The sequence below is a fragment of the Eubalaena glacialis genome, chromosome 8 (genome assembly GCF_028564815.1).
Source record: "Eubalaena glacialis isolate mEubGla1 chromosome 8, mEubGla1.1.hap2.+ XY, whole genome shotgun sequence".
Classification (NCBI taxonomy): domain Eukaryota; kingdom Metazoa; phylum Chordata; class Mammalia; order Artiodactyla; family Balaenidae; genus Eubalaena; species Eubalaena glacialis.
The window spans coordinates 76,740,291-76,763,020 of NC_083723.1; the positions used below are offsets into that span (position 1 = coordinate 76,740,291).

The 22,730-nt window shown below is 35.7% G+C and overlaps 1 protein-coding gene and 1 pseudogene across 2 annotated transcripts in view; one reads left to right on the forward strand and one right to left on the reverse strand.

Annotated features, from left to right (window-relative positions):
• The window catches only part of PALS2 (protein associated with LIN7 2, MAGUK p55 family member), a 108,691-nt gene that overhangs the window by 46,289 nt on the left and 39,672 nt on the right, over nt 1-22,730 (forward strand). For both annotated transcript variants that reach the window (XM_061197839.1, XM_061197840.1), the window contains exon 2: nt 11,995-12,113. In XM_061197839.1, the coding sequence (XP_061053822.1) occupies nt 11,997-12,113 (117 nt within the window). In that variant the 5' untranslated portion in view covers nt 11,995-11,996. The remainder of the gene's footprint in view (nt 1-11,994; nt 12,114-22,730) is intronic.
• Nucleotides 7,497-8,442, reverse strand: LOC133096618 (protein C1orf43 homolog; annotated as a pseudogene).

Consider the following 22,730-nt stretch of genomic DNA (forward strand, 5'->3'; position numbering starts at 1 on the left):
GACTTTGGTGATTATATGGGTATTCATTTGCCAAAATTCATAGAATGTAACTAAAAAGGGTAAATTTTACTACATGTAAATTATATGCTAATAAACTTAATTTTACACACACACAAAAAAAAAACTGAATGAGAGCTTTGCTGTGTAGAGTATTCTTCATTATAGGTTCTTCCCTTGCATCACTTTAATATATTGTGCCTCGTTCTTTTGGTCTGCAGAGTTTCTGCTGAGAAATCAACTGATAACCTTATGGGAGTTCCCTTGTATGTTATTTGTTGCCTTTCCCTTATTGCTTTTAATATTTTCTCTTTGTTTTTACTTTTTTGTCAGTGTGATTACTGTGTGTGTTGGCATGTTCGTTGTTGGGTTTATATTGCCTGGGACCCTGCATTTCTTGGACTTGGATGACTTTTTTCTTTCCCATGTTATGGAAGTTTTCAGCTATTATTTTTTCAAATATTTTCTTAGGTCCTTTCTCTCTCTCTTCTCATTCTGGGACCCCTATAATGTGAATGTTGGTACGTTCAGTGTTTTCCCAAAGGTGTCTTACACTGTCTTCCTTTCTTTTCATTCTTTTTTCTTTATTCTGTTCTGTGGCAGTGATTTCCACCATTCTGTCTTCCAGGTCACTTATCTGTTCTTCTGCCTCAGTCACTCTGCTATTGATTCCTTCTAGTGTATTTTTCATTTCAATTATTGTATTGTTCATCTCTGTTTGTTTTTTAGTTCTTCTAGGTCTTGTTAAACATTTCTTGTATCTTCTCAGTCTGTGCCTTCATTCTTTTCCCAAGATTTTGGATCATCTTCACTATCATTACTCTGAATTCTTTTTTCTGGTGGATTGCCTATCTCTGCTTCACTTAATTGTTCTTCTGGGGTTTTAGCTTATTCCTTCATCTGGGACATATTCCCCTGCCGCCTCATTTTGTCTGACTTTTTGTGCTTGCAGTTTCCGTTCTGCAGGCTGCCAGATTATAGTTCTTCTTCTGCTGTCTGCCTTCATCTAGTGGATGAGGCTTCTTCTCTCTTGTTGCCAGTCCCCCAGGCTGTGAAGACTGACATGGGGCTCAAGACTTTCACTCCTATGGGAGAACGTCTCTGGTATAATTATTTACCAGTTCATGTGTTGCCCACCCGGTGGGTGGCTTGTTGTTGCTTTGTCTTTGGATGTAGGGTATCTTTTTTGGTAGGTTCCAGTGGGTTTTTTTTGTTTTGTTTTTGTTTTTGTCAATGGTTGTTCAGCAATTAGTTGTGATTTTGGTGTTTTTGTAAGAAGGGGTGAGCCTTCTACTTTGCTGCCTTGCTGGCAAGTCAATCCAAATTTCAATTTCAATCCAGTTTTCTGTACCATTTCCTGGAAATGTATTTAAAATTTTTTTTCCTGCTGTATTGAAAATACATTAGAAGTAGTCCAAATGACTTAGATAATTCCTTTAAATTTTTGCTTAAATATTTCCAAATGCACACAGAATAAGGTTTTGTTTTTCATTTTCTGAATCTGCAAATTATGCAGTATGGTTCTGTCAAAATAACTGTTATTCTATCTACAAAGTATAAGAGCAGAAATAATTTTTAACGTCTTACAAAAACTTAATTTACCTGTCATATTTTCATTGGGGATTTCAGTTCATTGAATTAAATGGGAGTGAATATACCACAAATGTGATTACAAAAGGATTTTTAATACTGAAATAGACTCTAGTCCTAATTTATTAAAAACAGTTCATTTAAGTACTTATAGTTCTAAAACTGGGAAGAAATGCTTTTGTAAACAACTCTAGAAAGCTTTTGGAACAGAATATATGTGGGTAAATACCATTCATTTTATTAAATTTGTCTTCTTACTGATCTATATTGTAGAAAGTTAGAAATGTATTTATATGTAAGAAGTTCTGTAAAAGCTTGCCATTTTAGTAGACTAAGCATTGAAAGATACCACTTCTACCTTTGTTGCTTGTTATACAATTTGTGGAAAGTTAATAGCTTTAAGATTACTGCTTTGTAAACCATACCACATTTCACTGATTCCAAGTATTATACAGACATTTTATTTATAAATAACTATATATAATTTGAAAACTATTCTTCATTTTAGTAACAGAAATATGTTACATTTTTGTGACTGAAACTCTGTTATTGAGGACTTGTGATGTACCAGACTGTGGGCTAGTTGCCGGGAATATAAGTTTGAACAAGACAGATAAGATTTCTGCACTCATCAGACCTAAGAGTTTAGAACGAAAATCATACATTAAATAAATACTTACCAAAATATTTAATTACAGGTTGATCAGAGTTATAAAGCATAGACTACTACAAAAGTATATATTAGGAGAATTTATCCTAATTGGGGCTGCCAAGGACATAGAAGTTCTGCTCCTGAAGGATGCGTATGAATTAGGTACACCAAGGTGGTGGTAAGTTGTGGGGAGGACTTTGTATCAGGACAGGGGAAGGATTGGTGTGGCTAAAGCTACAAAGGGTAGTGCAGATTGTTTAACCTAGTAGTGTATTTTAAAGGCTCACTGGCCATAAAATTTACATTTTAATTAATTCCTTGTAAGTGAGATATATATCACCCATAAGAAATCTGTATATATGTAGGAGGCTCTTGTATAGTCTGGGCAAGAAATGATGATGACTAGGACTCACGTTATTTGATTCCAGAAATATTTAGGAGGTAGAATCTACTGCTTCTTTGCTCCAAGTTAGTTTCTATTCCTACCACTTACATACTTTCAAATATTTTTGCTATTTTTTGGTCCATTTTTCTTCCTCTTTAGCCATTCTCTTTATTCTTGTGGGTTTTCTTTTTTTAATCTTTATTAATACTTTGCTGCTGTTTTAATAGAGATTCTAAAGGGAAAGACTATAAACTCAAGTAGTCAATCTACCATATTTAACTGAACCCTACCCCCCACTGATTTGAAATGTCACCTTTCACATATATTAACTCCTATTTAGTTATTCAAGATTTCTCTGTTGCTGTGCCAGTACTGCACCAGTTTAATTTATAGTGTTTTTATACTTAATAGCACAGGCACCTCCTTTACAGTCATGCTTTTTTTCCAGACATATTGGTTGGCTTTACGTATTTTCTCTTTCAAGTAAATTTTAGAATAACATTACCCCAAAATCCTGTTGGGATTTTTTTTTTTTTCCTTTTTAAATTTATATTTATTTTTGCCTGCATTGGGTCTTCATTGCTGTGCGCGGGCTTTCTCTAGTTGCAGTGAGTGGGGCTACTCTTCATTGCGGTGCCTGGGCTTCTCATTGCGGTGGCTTCTCTTGTTGCAGAGCATGGGCTCTAGGCCCGCAGGCTTCAGTAGTTGTGGCTTGCAGGCTCAGTAGTTGTGGCTTGCGGGCTCTAGAGTGCAGGGTCAGTAGTTGTGGCGCACAGGCTTAGTTGCTCCGCGGCATGTGGGACCTTCCTGGACCAGGGATCGAACCCATGTCCCCTGCATTGGCAGGCAGATTCTGAACCACTGTGCCACCAGGGAAGTCCCCACCCATTTTTTGATTGGGTTGTTTTTTGTTTTTTTTTATATATTGAGCTGCATGAGCTGTTTGTATGTTCCATGTTCCATGTCCTGGCTATTGTAAATAGAGCTGCGATGAACATTTTGGTACATGACTCTTTTTGAATTATGGTTTTCTCAGGGTATATGCCCAGTAGTGGGATTGCTGGGTCATATGGTAGTTCTATTTTTAGTTTTTTAAGGAACCTCCATACTGTTCTCCATAGTGGCTGTATCAATTTACATTCCCACCAACAGTGCAAGAGGGTTCCCTTTTCTCCACACCCTCTCCAGCATTTATTGTTTGTAGATATTTGATGATGGCCATTCTGACCAGTGTGAGATGATATCTCATTGTAGTTTTGATTTGCATTTCTCTAACTATTAGTGATGTTGAGCATCCTTTCATGTGTTTGTTGGCAATCTGTATATCTTCTTTGGAGAAATGTCTATTTAGGTCTTCTGCCCATTTTTGGATTGGGTTGTTTGTTTTTTTGATATTGAGCTGCACAAGTTGCTTGTATGTTTTGGAGATTAATCCTTTGTCAGTTGCTTCATTTGCAAATATTTTCTCCCATTCTGAGGGTTGTCTTTTCGTCTTGTTTATGGTTTCCTTTCCTGTGCAAAAGCTTTTAAGTTTCATTAGGTCCCATTTGTTTAATTTTGTTTTTATTTCCATTTCTCTAGGAGGTGGGTCAAAAAAGATCTTGCTGTGATTTATGTCATAGTGTGTTCTGCCTGTGTTTTCCTCTAAGAGTTTGATGGTGTCTGGCCATACATTTAGGTCTTTAATCCATTTTGAGTTTATTTTTGTGTATGGTGTTAGGGAGTGTTCTAATTTCATTCTTTTACATGTAGCTGTCCAGTTTTCCCAGCACCACTTATTGAAGAGGCTGTCTTTTCTCCACTGTATATTCTTGCCTCCTTTATCAAAGATAAGGTGACGATATGTGTGTGGGTTTATCTCTGGGCTTTCTATCCTGTTCCATTGATCTATATTTCTGTTTTTGTGCCAGTACCATACTATCTTGATTACTGTAGCTTTGTAGTACAGTCTGAAATCAGGGAGCCTGATTCCTCTAGCTCCGTTTTTTTCCCTCAAGCTTGCTTTGGCTATTCAGGGTCTTTTGTGTCTCCATACAAATTTTAAGAGTTTTTTGTTCTAGTTCTGTAAAAAATGCCATTACTAATTTGATAAGGAATTGTGTTGAATCTGTAGATTGCTCTGGGGAGTATAGTCATTTTCATAATATTGATTCTTTTAATCCAAGAATACGGTATATTTCGCCATTTGTTTGTGTCATCTTTGATTTCTTCCATTAGAATCTTACAGGTTTCTGTGTGCAGGTCTTTTTCCTCCTTAGTTAGGTTTATTCCTAGCCATTTTATTCTTTTCATTGCAGTGGTAAATGGGATTGTTTCCTTAACGTCTCTTTCTGATCTTTCATTGTTAGTATATAGGAATACAAGAGATTTCTATGTATTAATTTTGTATCCTGTGACTTTACTAAATTCATTGATTAGCTCTAGTAGTTTTCTGGTGGCATCTTTAGGATTTTCTATGTATAGTATCATGTCATGTGCAAACAGTGACAGTTTTTACTTCTTCTTTTCCAATTTGGATTCTTTTGATTTCTTTTTCTTCTGATTGCCGTGGCTAGGACTTCTAAAACTGTGTTGTATAATAGTGGTGAGAGTGGACATCCTTGTCTTGTTCCTGATCTTAGAGGAAATGCTTTCAGTTTTTCACTATTGAGAATAATGTTTGCTGTGGGTTTGTCATACATGAGGCCTAATGTCTTTTTAAAATAGTAGATTTTTGAAAACCTTTTTAATTTCTTCTGTTATGATCTGTTTTAATTTTTACCTCTTTTTCCTAAATTTTAATAATTGACATTTTCCTAGAAAATCTCTACTTGACTGGATTTTACAATAACATTGTTCACTGTGTTTTCTTTTGAATCTTCTTCATACCTGCAGTTATTTTCTCATTGCATTCCTAAGGTTATTTGTGTCTTCTCTTTTCTTAATCAGACTAGGCAAGTATCAGTCTCTTTTTATTGGACCTTTGAAACAGCCAGAATGGATTGATCAAATCTATGGGTTTTTTTTTTTTCTTCTTCTTGGATTAATTTCTGCTTTCTGTTTTAGTTCTTTCTGTTTTTGAATTTCCCATTACCTTGTAAATTTTGTTCTTTCATGATCCAAGCAGGTTTCTCATACTTTGCCCTTTTCTAGTGGGAAAATTCTTCAGTTTGATCTCTGATATTCCCACCCCCTAACCCACCCTATAATTTAATCTTTTTCTTTCTTTTGCTCTTTCTTTTCTTTTGTTTTAATCCCCTGGTAGATAGTAAGTCTGTTTCTTTGGCAGTTAATATTTATTTGTTGAATTTGGTGAGTTGCATTCACACTTTTAGTATTCATGTGCAGTGATCCTTGATGTGTAGTGATCATATTTGTAATTGAAGGGTCTAGATTAAATATATTAAATTTTCTCCAGTTTAAATAGGAATCCCATTTGTATGTCATTGAATCTGGCTTCTGATTAAAGAGTACATCCTCCCGTAATTAAGGAGGAGGAGTGGAACTTGTAGGAAACTTACCTTCTGAGTTTTGGGACTTTTCTTTCTTCCTGGAATCTCTGAGTAAATTGGGACACTTCCCTGCTTCTCTGGCTCCAGCTCAACTTTGCAAGGTTCCCACTACAGAGAGCTTCCTGTTTCATATATTAAGCTTTCACATACAAGAGTTGCCTTGTGGTAATCCGTGTCTGAGCGGTTATTATAGATTTAGTTAATGTTTTTTTTAATTAATTTATTTTATTTATTTTTTTTTTGGCTACATTGGGTTTTCGCTGCTACGCGCGGGCTTTCTCTATTTGCAGTGAGTGGGGCTACTCTTCACTGCAGTGCACGGGCTTCTCGTTGTGGTGGCTTCTCTTGTTGCAGAGCATGGGCTCTAGGCACACGGGCTTCAGTAGTTGTGGTTTGCAGGTTCAGTAGTTGTGGCTCGCAGGCTCTAGAGTGCAGGCTCAGTAGTTGTGGTACATGGGCTTTGTTGCTCCATGGCATGTGGGATCTTCCTGGACCCAGGCTCGAACCCGTGTCCCCTGCATTGGCAGGAGGATTCTTAAACCCTGCGCCCAGGGAAGTCCCAGATTTAGTTTATGTTTTAATATTTTATGAGGTTAATTATCTCTCACTGCTCTTTGTTATTTTCTCATATTGTTTATTTTTTTCATAGGATGATTTAGTTAAAAAGAACTGTTGTATTTTTTTTGATAGTTAATGTTATTAGATAACTAATTTATAAGTCAGTGAATTGGCTTGTGAGGGGCAATTATTTCTTCACCCTGTCCCATAACATCCCAATAAATGAGGGAGATTGGGATTATGCCAGGTGTTCGAACGTTATTAAGTTTATTCATGATGGAGTATGGAGTAAAGGTGTTAGGGCAGATCCTTGCAGGTCTGGGAAGTTATGCTAATGTTTGACATCCTGGTGTAATTGGAGCACCAGGGTGGGTTGTTCCACACTCACCCACCCCCTCACCTAACCTCCTCACCAGTTCCTGTCTGCTTTTCCCACCTGTCAACTCTGCGACTCCCTAAACCCAAATAGTTTCCATTCAAAAGGGGAAGATATGGAAAATAGCAAGTCCCCTCACCCCAACTCTCAACTTTGGAATTAAATAGCCTGGAACGGGGCAAGTGAACTAAGTGAGAACTTTTTGACAGTAAACATTAAGAATAACATCTGAATTCAACTCCAGAAAAGAGTGCTACCAGGGGAAAATCAAGTCTTAGCACATGTTCTGAAACTGCCCGTAAGAAAGGGCTAGGGAATGATCCTCTAGCTACGAGCTCTAAGAGCTCTGGACTCAAAGGGGCTTCAGCTGGCCCACTCTGGGCCTGCAGAACCAGATGACCTGTGGGCTGCCTGGCAAGCCCACTGCAGTCTGTCTGTCTCAGTCTCCTATGAGAGTCCTTCAGTTCCATCGCAGAGTACTCCCCAATGTGTTATACAGTTGACCCTTGAACAACAGCACCCACCCTCCACACAGTGGAAAATCCTCTTATGCTGTCTCCGCAGTTCCGTGTTGGCAGATTCAACCAACAGCAGATGATTAGTACTGTAGTACATGTTTACTGACAGTAGTCCACACATATGTGGACCTGAGTAGTTCATATCCATGCTGTTCAAGGATCCACTGTAGTTGTCCTTAGAGCTCTTTGGTTTGAGGAAGTGTTTGGCATGTTTACTCTTCTGACTGTAGAGGAGGTGTGTCACCTGATGGCTGTTGGGAGACTTCAGGAGACTGGGTTAGGTCTTTGGCTGCTGACGGAGGTGTTGCTGAGAGCTCCCACTTTGAGCTTTGACCACAGGGCCAGCTCAGTCAGGGCCTCCTGTTAGCACAGGTACTCTCTCTGGCCACAGACCCATGTCCCATGTCCCATGGCAGGCTGTCTCAGCCATCCAGCAGGGTATCAGTGCAGGGCTTGCATACACCCTTGAAAGGATTACTAGTGTTTCGGGAGATCTAGCAGATAGGAGCCGAAAATCTTGCCCATTAAGGAATAGGGATGCCAGCCTTCAGCTCGAAGTGGGTTTTCAGAGGCACAGATGGTGTCCATAAATTTCATCCTATGCAGATAGTTGTAGCAATTCTGACTTCCTTGGGTTTCCAGCTGTAGCAGTCTTGGACCATCCTCCACAAGGAGTCAAGGTTTGTACTTGATATCCCAAAGTCTGGACAGTAGAATATCAGTCTCCTATTTGAAGATTTTGGGGGCATGTACCCCTCAGGGACATGAGGTCCCCTTCAAGATTTTATTGTGAAGCTCATGATTTACTTCTTCACAAAAATAAATGGCAGTAAAAATACCAGATTCCCGTCGACCTTCACCAGCACAACATTCACTCCAGACTGGCCTCCCTAACCTGTGTAGAGCTGCATCAGTTTACCCCACTGCCCTGCCTCCTCAGCCCAAGTTCCCTGGAGCTCCCCAGCCAGGCCATTTCCTTAGTGGAGGGAAGACCAAGCCAGACTTGGCCTGAAAACATGGTTATATAGGGGGTCTACTGTATTTTTATTAAAACTCCATTAAATATACCAATTAGTTTGGGAATGTTTGGCAACTTTATAATCTAGATTCCCTTTTCAGGACATGGGACATTGACAGACTTACTAGTTTTTAATTAAATTTCCTATACTAAAGAATCAGTAACAACTTACAAAGGTCTTCAAAATAACCAAGGGTATATTTCACAATCTCTGCCACTTTTCTTCCCACGTAATTAAGCACAAATATAAAAATTCAAACGCTGCAAGAACCAATATAGAAGATACATTTTTAAAAAAATCTTCAGTACAACTGGAAATTTAAACACCAGCTATATATTTGATGATATTAAGGAATTACTGTTATTTTGTTAGGTGTGCTAACAGTATTGTTACATTGTTTAAAAAGAGTCCTGATCTTGTAGACATAAACACTGAAATATGACATCTGGGATTTGCCTCAAAGGTATGTAGGTTAGAAAGTGCATGGGGGTATGAAACAAAATTGGCCATGAGTTGCTAATTGTTAGAGCTGATAATTGTTGGGTGTGTTATTGTCTCCTTTTGTGTATGTTTGGAATTTTGCGCCATAAAAATAAAAATAAAGACATACATAGAATATCAAAGGAAAGAAAAAAGTACTCATGAAAAGTAGAGTTAACTACGTTTATAGCCACACGGTAAGAATACTTCTACAGATTGTTGATTCTGTTGTTCCCTGCGCAGAGTACACTTTGGACTTAAAGCAAAATTATGAAGTAAACTTTGCTTATATTCTTTATTTCCTAGTGTCTTCTTTCTTCATCTTACCTCAATATCAGTTTTCCTTCTGCCTGTTTTAAATGCACATTTTTCCCCTGTTTACCTCTTTACTTCCAAAATTGTCACTCATTTATACATACTGAGAAGGAGACCTAAAGATGAACCTGTTCCAATTAAAGTGCGAGAGAAAAATACTTGGGAGAGAGTTCAGGGTTAGAAGTCAGGGAATAGTTCTGATATTTGAGCATTTGGAAAAACTGATAGAAATGGGAGAAGTTTGTTGGAACATTTGGGAAAAAACTTGTAGGAGTCCTATATGAAAAGCACTAACTGTTGATTTTATTTTAAAAATTGCCAGTCTGGGGGCTTCCCTGGCAGTCCATTGGTTAAGACTCTGCACTTCCAGTGCAGGGGGTACAGGTTCGATCCCTGGTCAGGGAGCTGAGATCCCATATGCTGCATGGGGTAACCAAAACAAATAAATAAATAAAAATAAATTAAAATTGCCAGTGTGGAGAGAGGGGGAAGTAAAAGCATCACACTAGTACTATTCTAACAAAAATAAATAATGTATAAAATGGGTAAATCAAAAAGTAGCAATATTAGCACATTACCCAGAAATACAGCTGTGATTAAAAGAAACAACAAATTCAAAGTAGTTGCTTCTGTAGAATAGGATAAGTTGGGAAGGAGGCTGACAGCATGGAACAGAGAACTGCTGTATTTCATTATAAGCCACTTAGTAATACAATCTGACTTTTGACAATGTTTTATTTTAATAAAAAATAAAAATATTAAAAACAAACTGCACTATTAGTAGACTTATTCTAAAGAAGCATCAAGGGAAAATAAAATTAGTAAAACTAATCTGAATAAAATTAAGGCTGTGATACTGAATGAAGTAGGGGTCTAGCTGTACCTTCTTCATATGCATATCCAGTTGTCCCAAATTCATTTTTTGAAAAGATTGTTCTTTCCTCCTTTGAATTGTCTTGCCACTCTTGTTGAAAATCTAATGACTGTAAAGTGGATTTATTTATGGACTCTCAGTTATATGTCTTTATGCTAGTACCACACAGTCTTGATTACTGTAGCTTTTTAGTCAGTTTTGAAGTAAGTGTGAGTCTTCCAGCTTTGTTCTTTTTGAAGATTGTTTGGTTATACTGGGTTCATTGCATTTCCCACATGAATTTTTGTATCAGCTTATATAACAGTTTCTACCAGAAAGGGCGAGGGGAGCTGAGATTTTAATAGGGATTGCATTAAACCTGTAGATCAATTTGAGAAATACTGCCATCTTAACAATAGTAAGTCTTCTATAGAATCCATGAATATGGGTATCTTTTTATTTATTTAAGTCTTCTTTAATTCTTTCAATGATGTTTTATAGTTTCACTGTTAAAATCTTACAGTTCTTTTGTTACATTTATTTCTAATGATTTTTATTGTTTTAATGCTATTGTAAAAGGAATGGTTTTCTTAATTTCATTTTCAGATTGTTCATTGCTAGTGTATAGAAATACAACTGATTTTTGTATTTTGATCTTCTATCTTGCAACCCTACTGAACTCATTTATTTAGTTCTAATAAATTTTTTGTATATATTCCTTAGGATTTTCTATATATGAGATCATGTCATCTGCAAAAAGAGATAGTTTTACTTATTCATTTTTCATCTGGATGCCTCTTATTTCTTTTTGTTGCCTAACTGCCATGGCTAGACCCTCCAGTACAGTGTTGAGTAGAAATGGCAAGAGTAGACATCCTTGCCTTGTTCCTGATCTATGGGAAAGCATCCAGTCTTTCACCATTAAGTATGATGTTAGCTATGGGTTTTTCATAGATGCCCTTGAGGAAATGGAAATTTCCTTCTATTCCTAGTTGAATGTTTTTTTTAATCATGAAAGGGTATTGGATTTTGTCAAATGCTTTCTCTGTGCCTATTGAGATACCATGTGGTTTTGTTTTATTAATACAGTGTATTACATTGATTGATTATCATATGTTGATAAACCACCCTTGCACTCCTGGGATAAATTGTACTTGGTCATTGTGTACAATCCTTTTCATTCGTTGCTGGATTCAGTTTGCTAGTGTTTTATTAAAGATTTTTGCCTCTGTACTTGTAAAGGATATTGGCTGTAGTCTTCTTGTGATGTCTTTGTCTGGATTTAGTATCAGGATTTCACAGAATAGTTGGGAAGCGTTCCTTCCTCTTCTACTTTTTTTTGGAAGACTTTGTGAAGTAATGGTTTTAGTTCTTGAATTCACTGGTGAAGTCATCTGGTTCTGGGCTTGTTGGAAGTTTCTTGATTAATCTTTTTTTTTTTATTGCTCTATTACAATTTTATATTTCTTCTTAAGTAATGTTTTTAAATTTGAAAAATAAAAAACAAGTATAAGGTTCTAAATATGCATTATATAGTCTGGTAAACCCCAAATTGCATGTAAAAACCTATCCTGCTGCTAATTCATGGGAAGTCCATTTGAAATTTCTACTATTCAACAATTCAGTTCTTTAAATGTGACTTTTCAAAAGAGTGTTAATTGATAATGTCTTTTTACTTGAATTATTTTATAGTTGTATTTCGTAATAGCTTGGAATTTAAGGTTTGCTTTTTTTTTTTACTATTGCTTTTATCTCAGCAGCAATGCAGCAAGTGTTGGATAACCTTACGGAGCTGCCCTCATCTACAGGAGCAGAAGAAATAGACCTAATTTTCCTCAAGGGGATAATGGAGAATCCTATTGTAAAATCACTTGCTAAGGTATATTGGTTTATTCATAAGATAACTAAATTATTTTTTTTAATTGTTTTTACAGAGGTCTTTTCAGATTACCGTTTTAGAACCTGGTTAATATACCTTAGCCTTTGTTAGCAAATAATAACAGTTAACAGCTAATGAGATCTTACTGTACACAGAAATTAGACCACTTTTACCTTTTCTGTGCTGACTTTAAAGTTTTAGGGAAATAATAACTGAACAGTTGTATTATAACGGAGGTCTGTGGAAAAGATTCTGGTCCTGTCTCCGTTTTCAACAACAAGGTACTGACTTTCTTCTTTTACATTGGACCATGTACCTGTTTTTTCATTTCAGTTCTTGACTTCCTATATCTAGTACTTTTTGAAATCTTGTTTTTTCTTGGTAACCCTGACATTTTGAGTCTGTTTCCATAATCAACTCTCTAGTAATCTTTTTAACTCATCCATAAATATATTTTTACAACCATTTTTGGCCCAGTTTCATTTCAATTATACTATTTCCCTGTAATAATTTTTGTAAATGTCACTAAAGCTTAGTGTATTAACTGTTTCACAACCGTGCTCTTCCATTCTTCAGATGATTCTTGCTTTCAAGAACCTGTGCCATATACCCTCTCTTTTTCTTTTCTTCCCTTTTATTTCTCTTACAAGATACTGAATATAGTTCCCTTTGCTATACAGTAGGACCTTATCGTTTATGTCTCTGACCTTTTCTTCACGTAACCATCTTGTCATTCCTAAAATGTTGATTTCACCCTCTCCTGTGATCATTTTTTAGCCATAGTCTCTTACTTGTCTTCTTCTAAGAGTTCTGAAAAATCATACTTTTTACAAAGTGTTCTAATAGTAGGAGTGAGTTAATGATGCAAATTCTTCATTTTATTCATCAGTGTAATCATTCTAAGGTCATATGACATAAAAGCTTTGGTTTCTAAGTAGAAACTTATCCACTTGCAGATCACCCAACTAGAATTTTTATTTTAGTCATTTTTGACTGTAGTCTTTCAAAAATTTATTAGATATTCCTTTAATAATAATATATGGGATATGATTTTCCTTCAGATACAAGCTTCTTGTCACAAATGTCAGTCACTATACTGTGTTGAGATAAAGTAATAGTTTCAGGGTCTGTTGAAATAAGTAAGGGCTGTTTAAGCCTGTTAATTAAATTGCTCGCCCTGAGCTCTTATTGCTACTTCAAAAGTAGTGTTTACTTCTCCCTTGATATCATACTTACTGTTGGTTGTCAGTTTTTATTGCCAGTGTATCTGTTGCACCCCATCCCCATGTTTATTTAATTTACAGCTTTTAGATGTAGATTTCAAAACTAGATAATATTATGTAAGGCATCTTACAATGTGCTTATTGTTTATAAGGGTTTTTAAAATATACCGTTCCATCTTTGCAACAACTTTATGAATTGAAAACTAAGTTTTAAAAATAGAAAAATTATTTGCCTAGGGTCACTTAGCTAGTAAATGACAAAAATATTTAGGCCAGATCTTGTTTCTTCAAATTCTGTGCTCTTTCTACCACAACACAAGCTGTGTTTGTGTGTCTCTGTGTGTGTGTGTATTCTTAAGAATTTCTGTGCGTAAAAAATTATTGGCTTTTGTGTCACTGATATTGGCCTTTCAGAAGATTATCTTGTTCACTGTTCTTAACAAGTGAAATGGCTGGATGACTTTTTGAGCAGCTGAAGTGCTACTGTAATCTTTTGATGATAAAATTGAAATTAGGAAGAGAGTCACCCAGTAGTATCCAACATTCAAGCAGCTTCTCAAAAAATAAAAGCAATAGTAGTTGGGTATTCCTTACATTGAAGGCACAGAAATCCCAGGAGGAAGGGAGGACCTTCTTCCAGGAAAGAGATAATAAGTCACAGTAGGCCAACACTCCCAGCACAAGTAGGGAGAAAAATGGATAAATTGCTGAGGAAACTGTGAGCCATACATTGCTAGACCTGTGGAAAGGCAGGAGCATGTGACTAATAATCATGAGAAAAACAACAGAAGCAGTCCCATAGATGACCCTTTTATTAAAGTTTATAAACAAAGATTTTTAAATAACATATTTTTTTTAAGTGATACCTTGTTTTTTGGGGCTTGAAAAAATATTTTTTTTATTTATTTATTTATTTGGCCGCACTGGGTCTTAGTTGCTGCGTGTGGGATCTTTAGTTGTGGCATGCAAACTCTTAGTTGCAGCTTGTGGAATCTAGTTCCCTGACCAGGGATCAAACCCCGGCCCCCTGCATTGGGAGCTTGGAGTCTTAGCCACTGGACCACCAGGAAAGTCCCTAAATAACATATTTTTAATAGAAGAAAAAAGTGGGAAAAAATGAAGACATTTAAAATATTACTAGAAAATAAGAATCAAAAACAATCAAATGGTTATTCAAGGACTCAAAAATACAATATCTGGTTAAGAGCTCATTTGATGGGTTTAATATTGGATTGGCCAAAAAGTTCATTCGGTTTTAAGTAAAAATAAAAGGCACATTTTTCATTTCACCAGGAATTTTATTGAACAACATATTTGTTAACCTAATGAACTTTTTGGCCAAGCCAATAGGAGACTAAACACAGCAGAAAAGAAGATTAGTGAATTTGAAGACAGGTCAACAGAAAACATCTAAACTGAAATTCATAGAAAAGTATGTCTGGAAAAGACAATATGTGAGGCATACTCAAAAAGATCAAATACACATGCAATTAATATCCCAGAAAGAGGGAGAGGGGGAATGGGACAGAAGAAATAGTTCAAGACACAATGGCCGAGAATTTTCAAACCTAATGAACAACAACATCAACTGACAGATTCAAGAAGGCAAGTGAACCCCCTGGCAGGGAAAATACAAAGCAAAACATTCCTCAGAATATCACAAACTCCTGAAAATCAAAGATAAAGTGAAAATTTGTAAAGCAACTGGAGAAGAAAGACACATTAAGGAGAAACAGTAAGACTAATGGTTAGCAATAAAACAGGAACTCTGTTATGGAAGTCATAACAGAGTGGATCGAGATCCTTAAAGTTTTCAAAGAAAAACACTGCCAACCTCAAATTCCCTTTTCAGCAAAAGCAACCTTCAGAAATGAAAGCAAAATAAGGATTTTCTTTTTAGACAAACAACATCTGAGAAAAATTGTCTCCATTTACTCAACAATAAATGCAAAAGGAAGTTCTTCAGGCAGAAAGAATGACAAAATAAAGGGAACATTAGTGAGTAAACATAAAATCATACTGATTTTTAAGATGAAATAATAATAATGTCTGTGGCATTTATAGCATGTATATAAATGAAATATGTGCAGATGATAGCCCAAAAGGAAGGACTTAGTGATTCAGACAATTGTAAGATGCTCTCATTATTCAGGAAGTGGTAAAAGTAATGTCTTAAGGTTGTATAAACAGTCAGGGATGCGGGGCTTCCCTGGTGGCACAGTGGTTAAGAATCCACCTGCCAATGCAGGGGACATGGGTTTGAGCCCTAGTCCGGGAAGATCCCACATGCCACAGAGCAACTAAGCCCGTGCGCCACAACTACTGAGCCTGTGTGCCACAACTACTGAAGCCCACGCACCTAGAGTCCGTGGTCTGCAACAAGAGAAGCCACCACAATGGGAAGCCTGCACACTGCAACGAAGAGTAGCCCCCGCTCGCCACAACGAGAGAAAGCCCACATGCAGCAACGAAGACCCAACACAGCCAAAAATAAAATAAATTAAAAAAAAAAAAAAAAGTCAGGGATGCATGTTGAGATCTCTAGGGTAGCCACCAAAAGTAAAATTATAAGAATGAATAAATTCCACCCAAGCTATAAGGGAGAGAAAATAGACTTGAATTACCCTCACTCCAGAAACTGGAAAAGTTAGCACAAAGGTGGAGGGGGGTGACCATCTTCAGACATGGGACAACAGGCAGCACAGGATTGTGATGCCTGAGAGAAAGGAAAGAAATGAGGTGAGCTTTATGAAACTGTCTGAGGGTAGTTTGCATGCTGCAGTGCAGAAAGAGGAAGCAGAAACAGCACAGCAGTCTTAATAGAGCTTGGCATTTGGGGAGGTGGAGGTGACTGGAATTTGTGTAGCAGAGTATCAGGGAGGAGGAAGCTAAGGAGATTTGCTTAGGGGTGCCCTCAAATCTCTGGCTGAGTGCTGATTGTGCATATGTGAAGCACAGGTCTAGAGTCCAAGGAAAGACCCACTGGAAAGCACAGTAGGCCAAACAATTTCCAGGGCTCACAAGGGATGGGGAATAGTTTAGTTTGGCATTCCCACCAGCCTGAGTGGAAAGTCCTCATAACATGTGGGACATTGGGCAGAGTTCACACTCAGTTTGTTATAACAGACCTAGGAAACTAGTACAGATTACAGCAAAATCAAACTAAAAATTAATAACAGAGTTATTCCCCAAATCCCCAAATATGTGGAAATTAAACAGCATACTTCGAAATAGCCATGGGTCAAAGGAGAAATCACAAAGAAACATAAAAAATATTTTGAATTGAATGAAATGAAAATACATGTCAGAACTTGTGGGGTGCAACAAAGCAGCGCTTAGAGGGAAATGCCTATATTAGAAAAGAACAATATTTAAATCAATGTTCATGTGTACACCTTAAGCAAATAGAAGAAGAACAAATTAAACTCAAAATAAGCAGAAAGTAGTAAATAATAAAGATGAGTGAATATAAAAAAGACAAATAGAAAAAAATCAATATAACTCTTAGTATATTAATACAATTGGTAAACCTCTAGCTAGACACAAATTATCAGTATCAGAAATGAAAGAGAGGACGTTGCTACAAATCCAACAGACATTGCAAGAATAATAAGAAATAATGTGAGCAACTTTATGGCAATAAATATAACTAGATGAAGCTAATTTCTTGACAGATGCAAATGACTAAAACCTAGATAAGAGTAGATAACCTGACTAGCACTATATCTGTTTTTTATAATTGAATATTTGCAGTTTAAAACTTAAAGCTCCACGGGCTTCCCTGGTGGCGCAGTGGTTGAGAATCTGCCTACAAATGCAGGCGACATGGGTTTGAGCCCTGGTCTGGGAAGATCCCACATGCCGCGGAGCAACTAGGCCCGTGAGCCACAACTACTTAGCCTGCGCGTCTGGAGCTTGTGCTCCGCAACAAGAGAGGCCGCGACAGTGAGAGGCCTGCACACCGCGATGAAGAGTGGCCCCTGCTCGCCGCAACTAGAGAAAGCCCTTGCACAGAAATGAAGACCCAACACAGCCAAAAATAAATAAATAAATAATTTTTTTAAAAAAACCACAAAACTTGAAGCTCCAGCCTAGACGGCTTCAAAAGAAAATTCTATCAAACATTTAAGGAAGAAATAATACCAATTTTACATGATTTCTTCTAGAAAAAAGAAAGAGAAGGGAACATTTCCAATTTTGTTTTACTAGTCTTGGTGTTACCCTGATAACAAAACCAGCTAAAAACAGTTCAGTTAAAGAGAACTACAGAATAGTATCCCTCATGAACATAGACTTCAAGTTCTTAAGAAAATATTAGCAAATCAAATCTAGCAACATACAAAAAGGATAATACCTCATTACCAAGTGAGTTTTGTCTTAAAAATACAAGCTTCTTAACATTTGAAAACCAATAAATGTTTGTCACCATTTTAATGACATGATAAGCAAAATCGTTTGATGATGTTCATAGTTGTGGGAAAAGCATTTTACAAAATTGAATATCCATTCCTGATAAAAACTCAGCAAACTAAGAATAGAAGAAAATTGCCTCAACCTAATGAAGGGCATCTATAAAAACCCTGCAGTTAACATCGTAATTCATGGTGGAAGATAGAATGCTTTCTAAGATCACTTCTGTTCAACTGTTATCACTTCCTTTCGACTTTGTACTGGGAGTCTTTGCTAGAGCAAAAAGGCGAGGAAAAAAAAATAAAAGGCATACGGATTGAGGAGGAAAAAATTAACTGTCTTTATTCAAGGATGACATTATCATCTATGCCAAAAATCCTAAGAATCTATCAGAAGGAAGAAAAAAAAAAAAACCCTCTAGAACTAATTAGTGAGTTTAGCAAGGACACAAGATAAAGGATTAATCTATGTAAATCAATTGTATTTTTATATACTAGCAATGAACAATTGGAAATTGTAATTTAATGAAAAAGAAATAAATTTTTTAAAATATGTGCAAGACCTGTACACTGAAAACTACAAAACATTGCTGAAATTAAAGGCATACATACATACATACTTACATAAATGAAGGAATTGGAAGGCTCAATAATCTTAAAATGTTAATTCTCTGGAAACCGAGCTAAAGATTCAGTATAATCCCAGCCAAAATTTCAGACTGACAAGATGATGAAGGACCTAGACCAGACAAACAATTTTGAAAAAGAACAAAATTTGATCTCTTCCACAACCTGATTTCAAGGATTACTGTTGTCCTACAGTAATGAAGACAATGCAGTATCAGCATACAGATCAATGGCACAGAAGAGAGTCCAGAAAGAGACGACCACTTACATGGTCAACTGATTTTTGTTAATAGCGCTATGATAATTCAATGAAGAAATGATAGTCTTTTCAATATATGTTCCTGAAACATTGAATATTCATATGCAAAAAAATGAACATTATCTTTTTCCCCACTCTATATGGAAAAATTAGCTAAAAATAGATCATAGATCTAAATGTAAGAGCTAAGACTAAAAAAATTCTAAAAAGACGCATAAGGGAAAAACTCCTTGTGACTTTGGATTAGAGAAAGACTTCTTAGATAAGACAAAGAGCATAAGGCATAATGAAAATTTTGATTAATTAGATTTCCTCTGCAAAAGACACCATTAAGAAAATGAAAAGGTGAGCTACAGACTGGAAGAAAATATTTGCAGAACATATATCCTAAAAGGGAAGCTGCTCATTTATTGGTGGTAGCAGTGCAAAATGGTACAACTACTTTGGAAGACAGTCTGGCAATTTCTTACAAAGCTAAATACAGTGTTACCCTACAATCCAGTGATTGTGCTCCTTGACATCTACCCAAGTGAATTGATCATTTGTGTCCACACAGAAACAAACACATGAATGTTTATAGTAGCTTTATTCATAATTGCCAAAACTTGTATGCAACCAGGATGTCCTTCAATAGGTGCATGGATAAACAAAGTGTGGTACATCCATAAAATGGAATATCATTCAGCAATAAAAAGAAATAAGCGATAAAGCCATGAAAAGAGATGGAGTAACCTTAAATGCTTATTGCTAAGTGAAGGAAGCCTGTCTGAAAAGGCTACACACTGTATGATTCCAACTATATGACATTCCGGAAAAAGCAAAAGCTATAGAGACAGTACCAGAAAAGTCAGTAGTTGACAGTTTGGGGAGTATAAGGGAGGGATGACTAGGTGGATCACAGGACATTTTTAGGGCAGTGAAACTATTCTGTATGATACTTTTAAGGTGTATGAGTGACATTATGCATCTGTCAAAACCATTGGAACTGTACAACATAAAAGTCAAAATCCATGGAAATGTAAACTATAGGCTTTAGTTAATAAGGGTGTAGCAATATTGGCTCATTAATTATAACATTTATCACCTTAATACAAAATATGAATAAGGGAAACCAGGGGTAGGGGAGCAGATATATGGGAATTCTCTGTATTTTCTGCTGAGTTTTTCTATAAATCTAAAGCCTTATTAGCTAAAGTCCATAGTTTACATTAGGGTTCACTCTTTGTGTTGTACATTTGATGGGTTTTGATGCATGTATAATAACATGTAATGTCTTTTTTCTGGTTTTGGTATTAGAGTAATGCTGGTCTTTATAGATTGAGTTAGGAAGTGTTTCCTTTGCCTTCTGGAAGAGACTATAAAGAAATGGTATAATTTCTTCTTTAAATGCTTGGTAGAATTTACCAATGAACCCATCTGGACCTGGTGCTTTCCGTTTTGGAAGGTTATTAATTATTGATGTAATGTCTTTAACAGATATAGGGCTACTCAGATTATCTGTATGTCCTTTTATGAGTTTTGGTGGATTGTGTTTTTCAAGGAATTGGTCCATTTCATCTAGGTTATCAAATTTATGTGCATGGAATTGTTCATACCATTCCTTTATTATCCAAGACATCAGTAGTGATGGCCTCTTTCATTTCTGATATTAGTAAATTCATGTCTTATCCCTTTTTTCTTAGTTAAGCTGGTAAGAAGTTTATCAATTTTATTGATCTTTTTGAAGAACCTGCTTTTGGTTCTTTGATTTCATGTTTTCAGTTTCATTAATTTCTGCTCTAATTTTATTATTTTATTTAATTTGGATTTAATTTGATCTTCTATCTTGAGTTTCCCAAGCTGAAAGTTTAGATTATTGATTTTAGATCTTTCTTCTTTTCTAAATATGCATTCAGTGCTATAAATTTCCCTTTAAATACTGCAGTCACTGCATCCCACAAAATTTCGTAAGTTGTATTTTCATTTTCATTTAGTTCAGATTTTTTCAAATTTCTCTTGAGATTTCTTCTTTGACTCATGTCTTATTTAGAAGTGTGTTGATTTGTCTCCAACAAATGTAGCTGGGATTTTTATTATACTTTTTATAATCTTTATTCTTATAAACTTGTTAAGGTGTGTTTTATGGCCCATACTGTGGTTAATCTTGGTGAATGTTCCATGTGAGCTTAAGAAGAATGTGCACTCTACTGTTGTTGGATGAAGTTGATTGATGGTGCTGTTCAGTTTAACTCTGTCCTTACTGATTTTTCTGCCTGCTGGATCTGTCAGTTGCTGATAGAGGAGTGTTGAGGCCTCCAACTACAATAGTGGATTAAACTGTCTCTCTTTGAAGTTCTATCAAATTTTGCTTCATATATTTAGATGCTCTGTTGTTAGGAGCATTTACGTTATAGATTGTTATGTCTTCTTTATTATGTAATGTTTCTCTTTGTTCCTGATAATTTTCCTTGCTCTGAAGACTGCTCTGTCTGAAATTAATATAGCTACTCCAGCTTTCTTTTGATTAGTGTTAGCATGGTATGTCTTCCTCATTATCTTTACTTTTAATCTACCCGTGTCTTTATATTTAAAGTGGGTTTTTTGTAGACAACATGTACTTGAGTCTTATTTTCTTATTGTTTGGTCTTCTACTCATTTTCTGCCATCTCCGTTTTAATTGAGCATTTTATATGACTTCATTTTTTCTCCTCTTTTAACTCGTATCAGTTATATTTATTTTTTTTAAAAGATTTTAGTGGTTTCCCCTTGATTTTGCAGTGCACATTTATAGCTAATCTAAGTCCACTTCCAAATAACACTATATTACTTCACTGTAGTATAATAATACAGTAGTTACATGAAGTAACTACCTCATAACAGAGTATTTCCAGTCTCTCCGTTATAGCATGGCTGTCAGTCATTTCATTTATCCATAAGCTGTAATCATCAAATACACTGTTGCTGTTATTTTTGAAGAGTTAATCTACTAGATTAATTAAGAATTTTTAAAAAGATTTTATTACTTTCATTTATTTTTTCTCTAATGCTCTTTTCTTTATGGAGATCTCAGTTTTGGACCTATAGTCCTCTCTCTGAAGAACCTCTTCTAACATTGTTTTCAAGGCAGGTCTACTAGCAACAAATTCCCTCAATTTTTGTTTGTCTGACAAAAGTCTTTATTTCTCTTTCACTTTTGAAGGATAATTTGACTGTATAGGTATAATTCTAGGTTGGTAAGTTTTCTTCTTTCTACATTTCTTTCCTATCTGAATGCCTTTTATTTATTTCTTTTTCCTTTTTTTTTTCTTTGAAACTTTCTTCATTGGTTCTTTTTTATTTATTTAAATTGAAATATAGTTGATTTACAATTTTGTGTTAATTTCTGCTGTACAGCAAAGAGACTCAGTTGTACATATACATTCTTTTTTATATTCTTATTTGTTTTTTTTCTTGACTAATTGTCCTGGCTAGAAGATTCAGTACAAATGTTCAATAGAATGAAGAGAGCAGACATCCTTATCTTGTTCACAATCTTAGGGGAAAAGCATGTGTTAAATATAATATTATTCACTACTAAATATAATAGTAGCTGTGGGTTTATACTTTCTGTTCTAAATTTTGACTTTTTTTGCATATGATTCCATATCAGTACCTACAGAGAACCTTCGTTCTCTGTAAAAGTGGCATAATATTCCATTGCATGAATATAACAAAATTTTTTAGTCAAACTTCTGATAGATATTTAGGTGACTTTTTCACTTACAAGTCATGCTGTAATATGCAGTCTTGCTACATGTTATTTTGCATATGTATGTATATCTCTAAGATAAATCTTAAAAGAATTGTTGTAATTTTGGTAGATATAGTCAAACTGCTCACTAGTGTGTTCCCACCAGAAAAGAATGTGCGAGAATGCCTGTCTTCTGCCACATTCTCACCAACATGGTATGTTACCAGAATTTTATACTTGCCAATCTCATTTTTTTAAAAAGTATTTCAGTGTAGTTTTAGTTTGCACTTCTCTTATCATGAAGGAGGTTGTATATTTTTTCATATGTTTAAGAAGTATTTGAATGTCCATTTTTGTGAATTTTTCATATTCTTTGCCCATTTTTCTTAA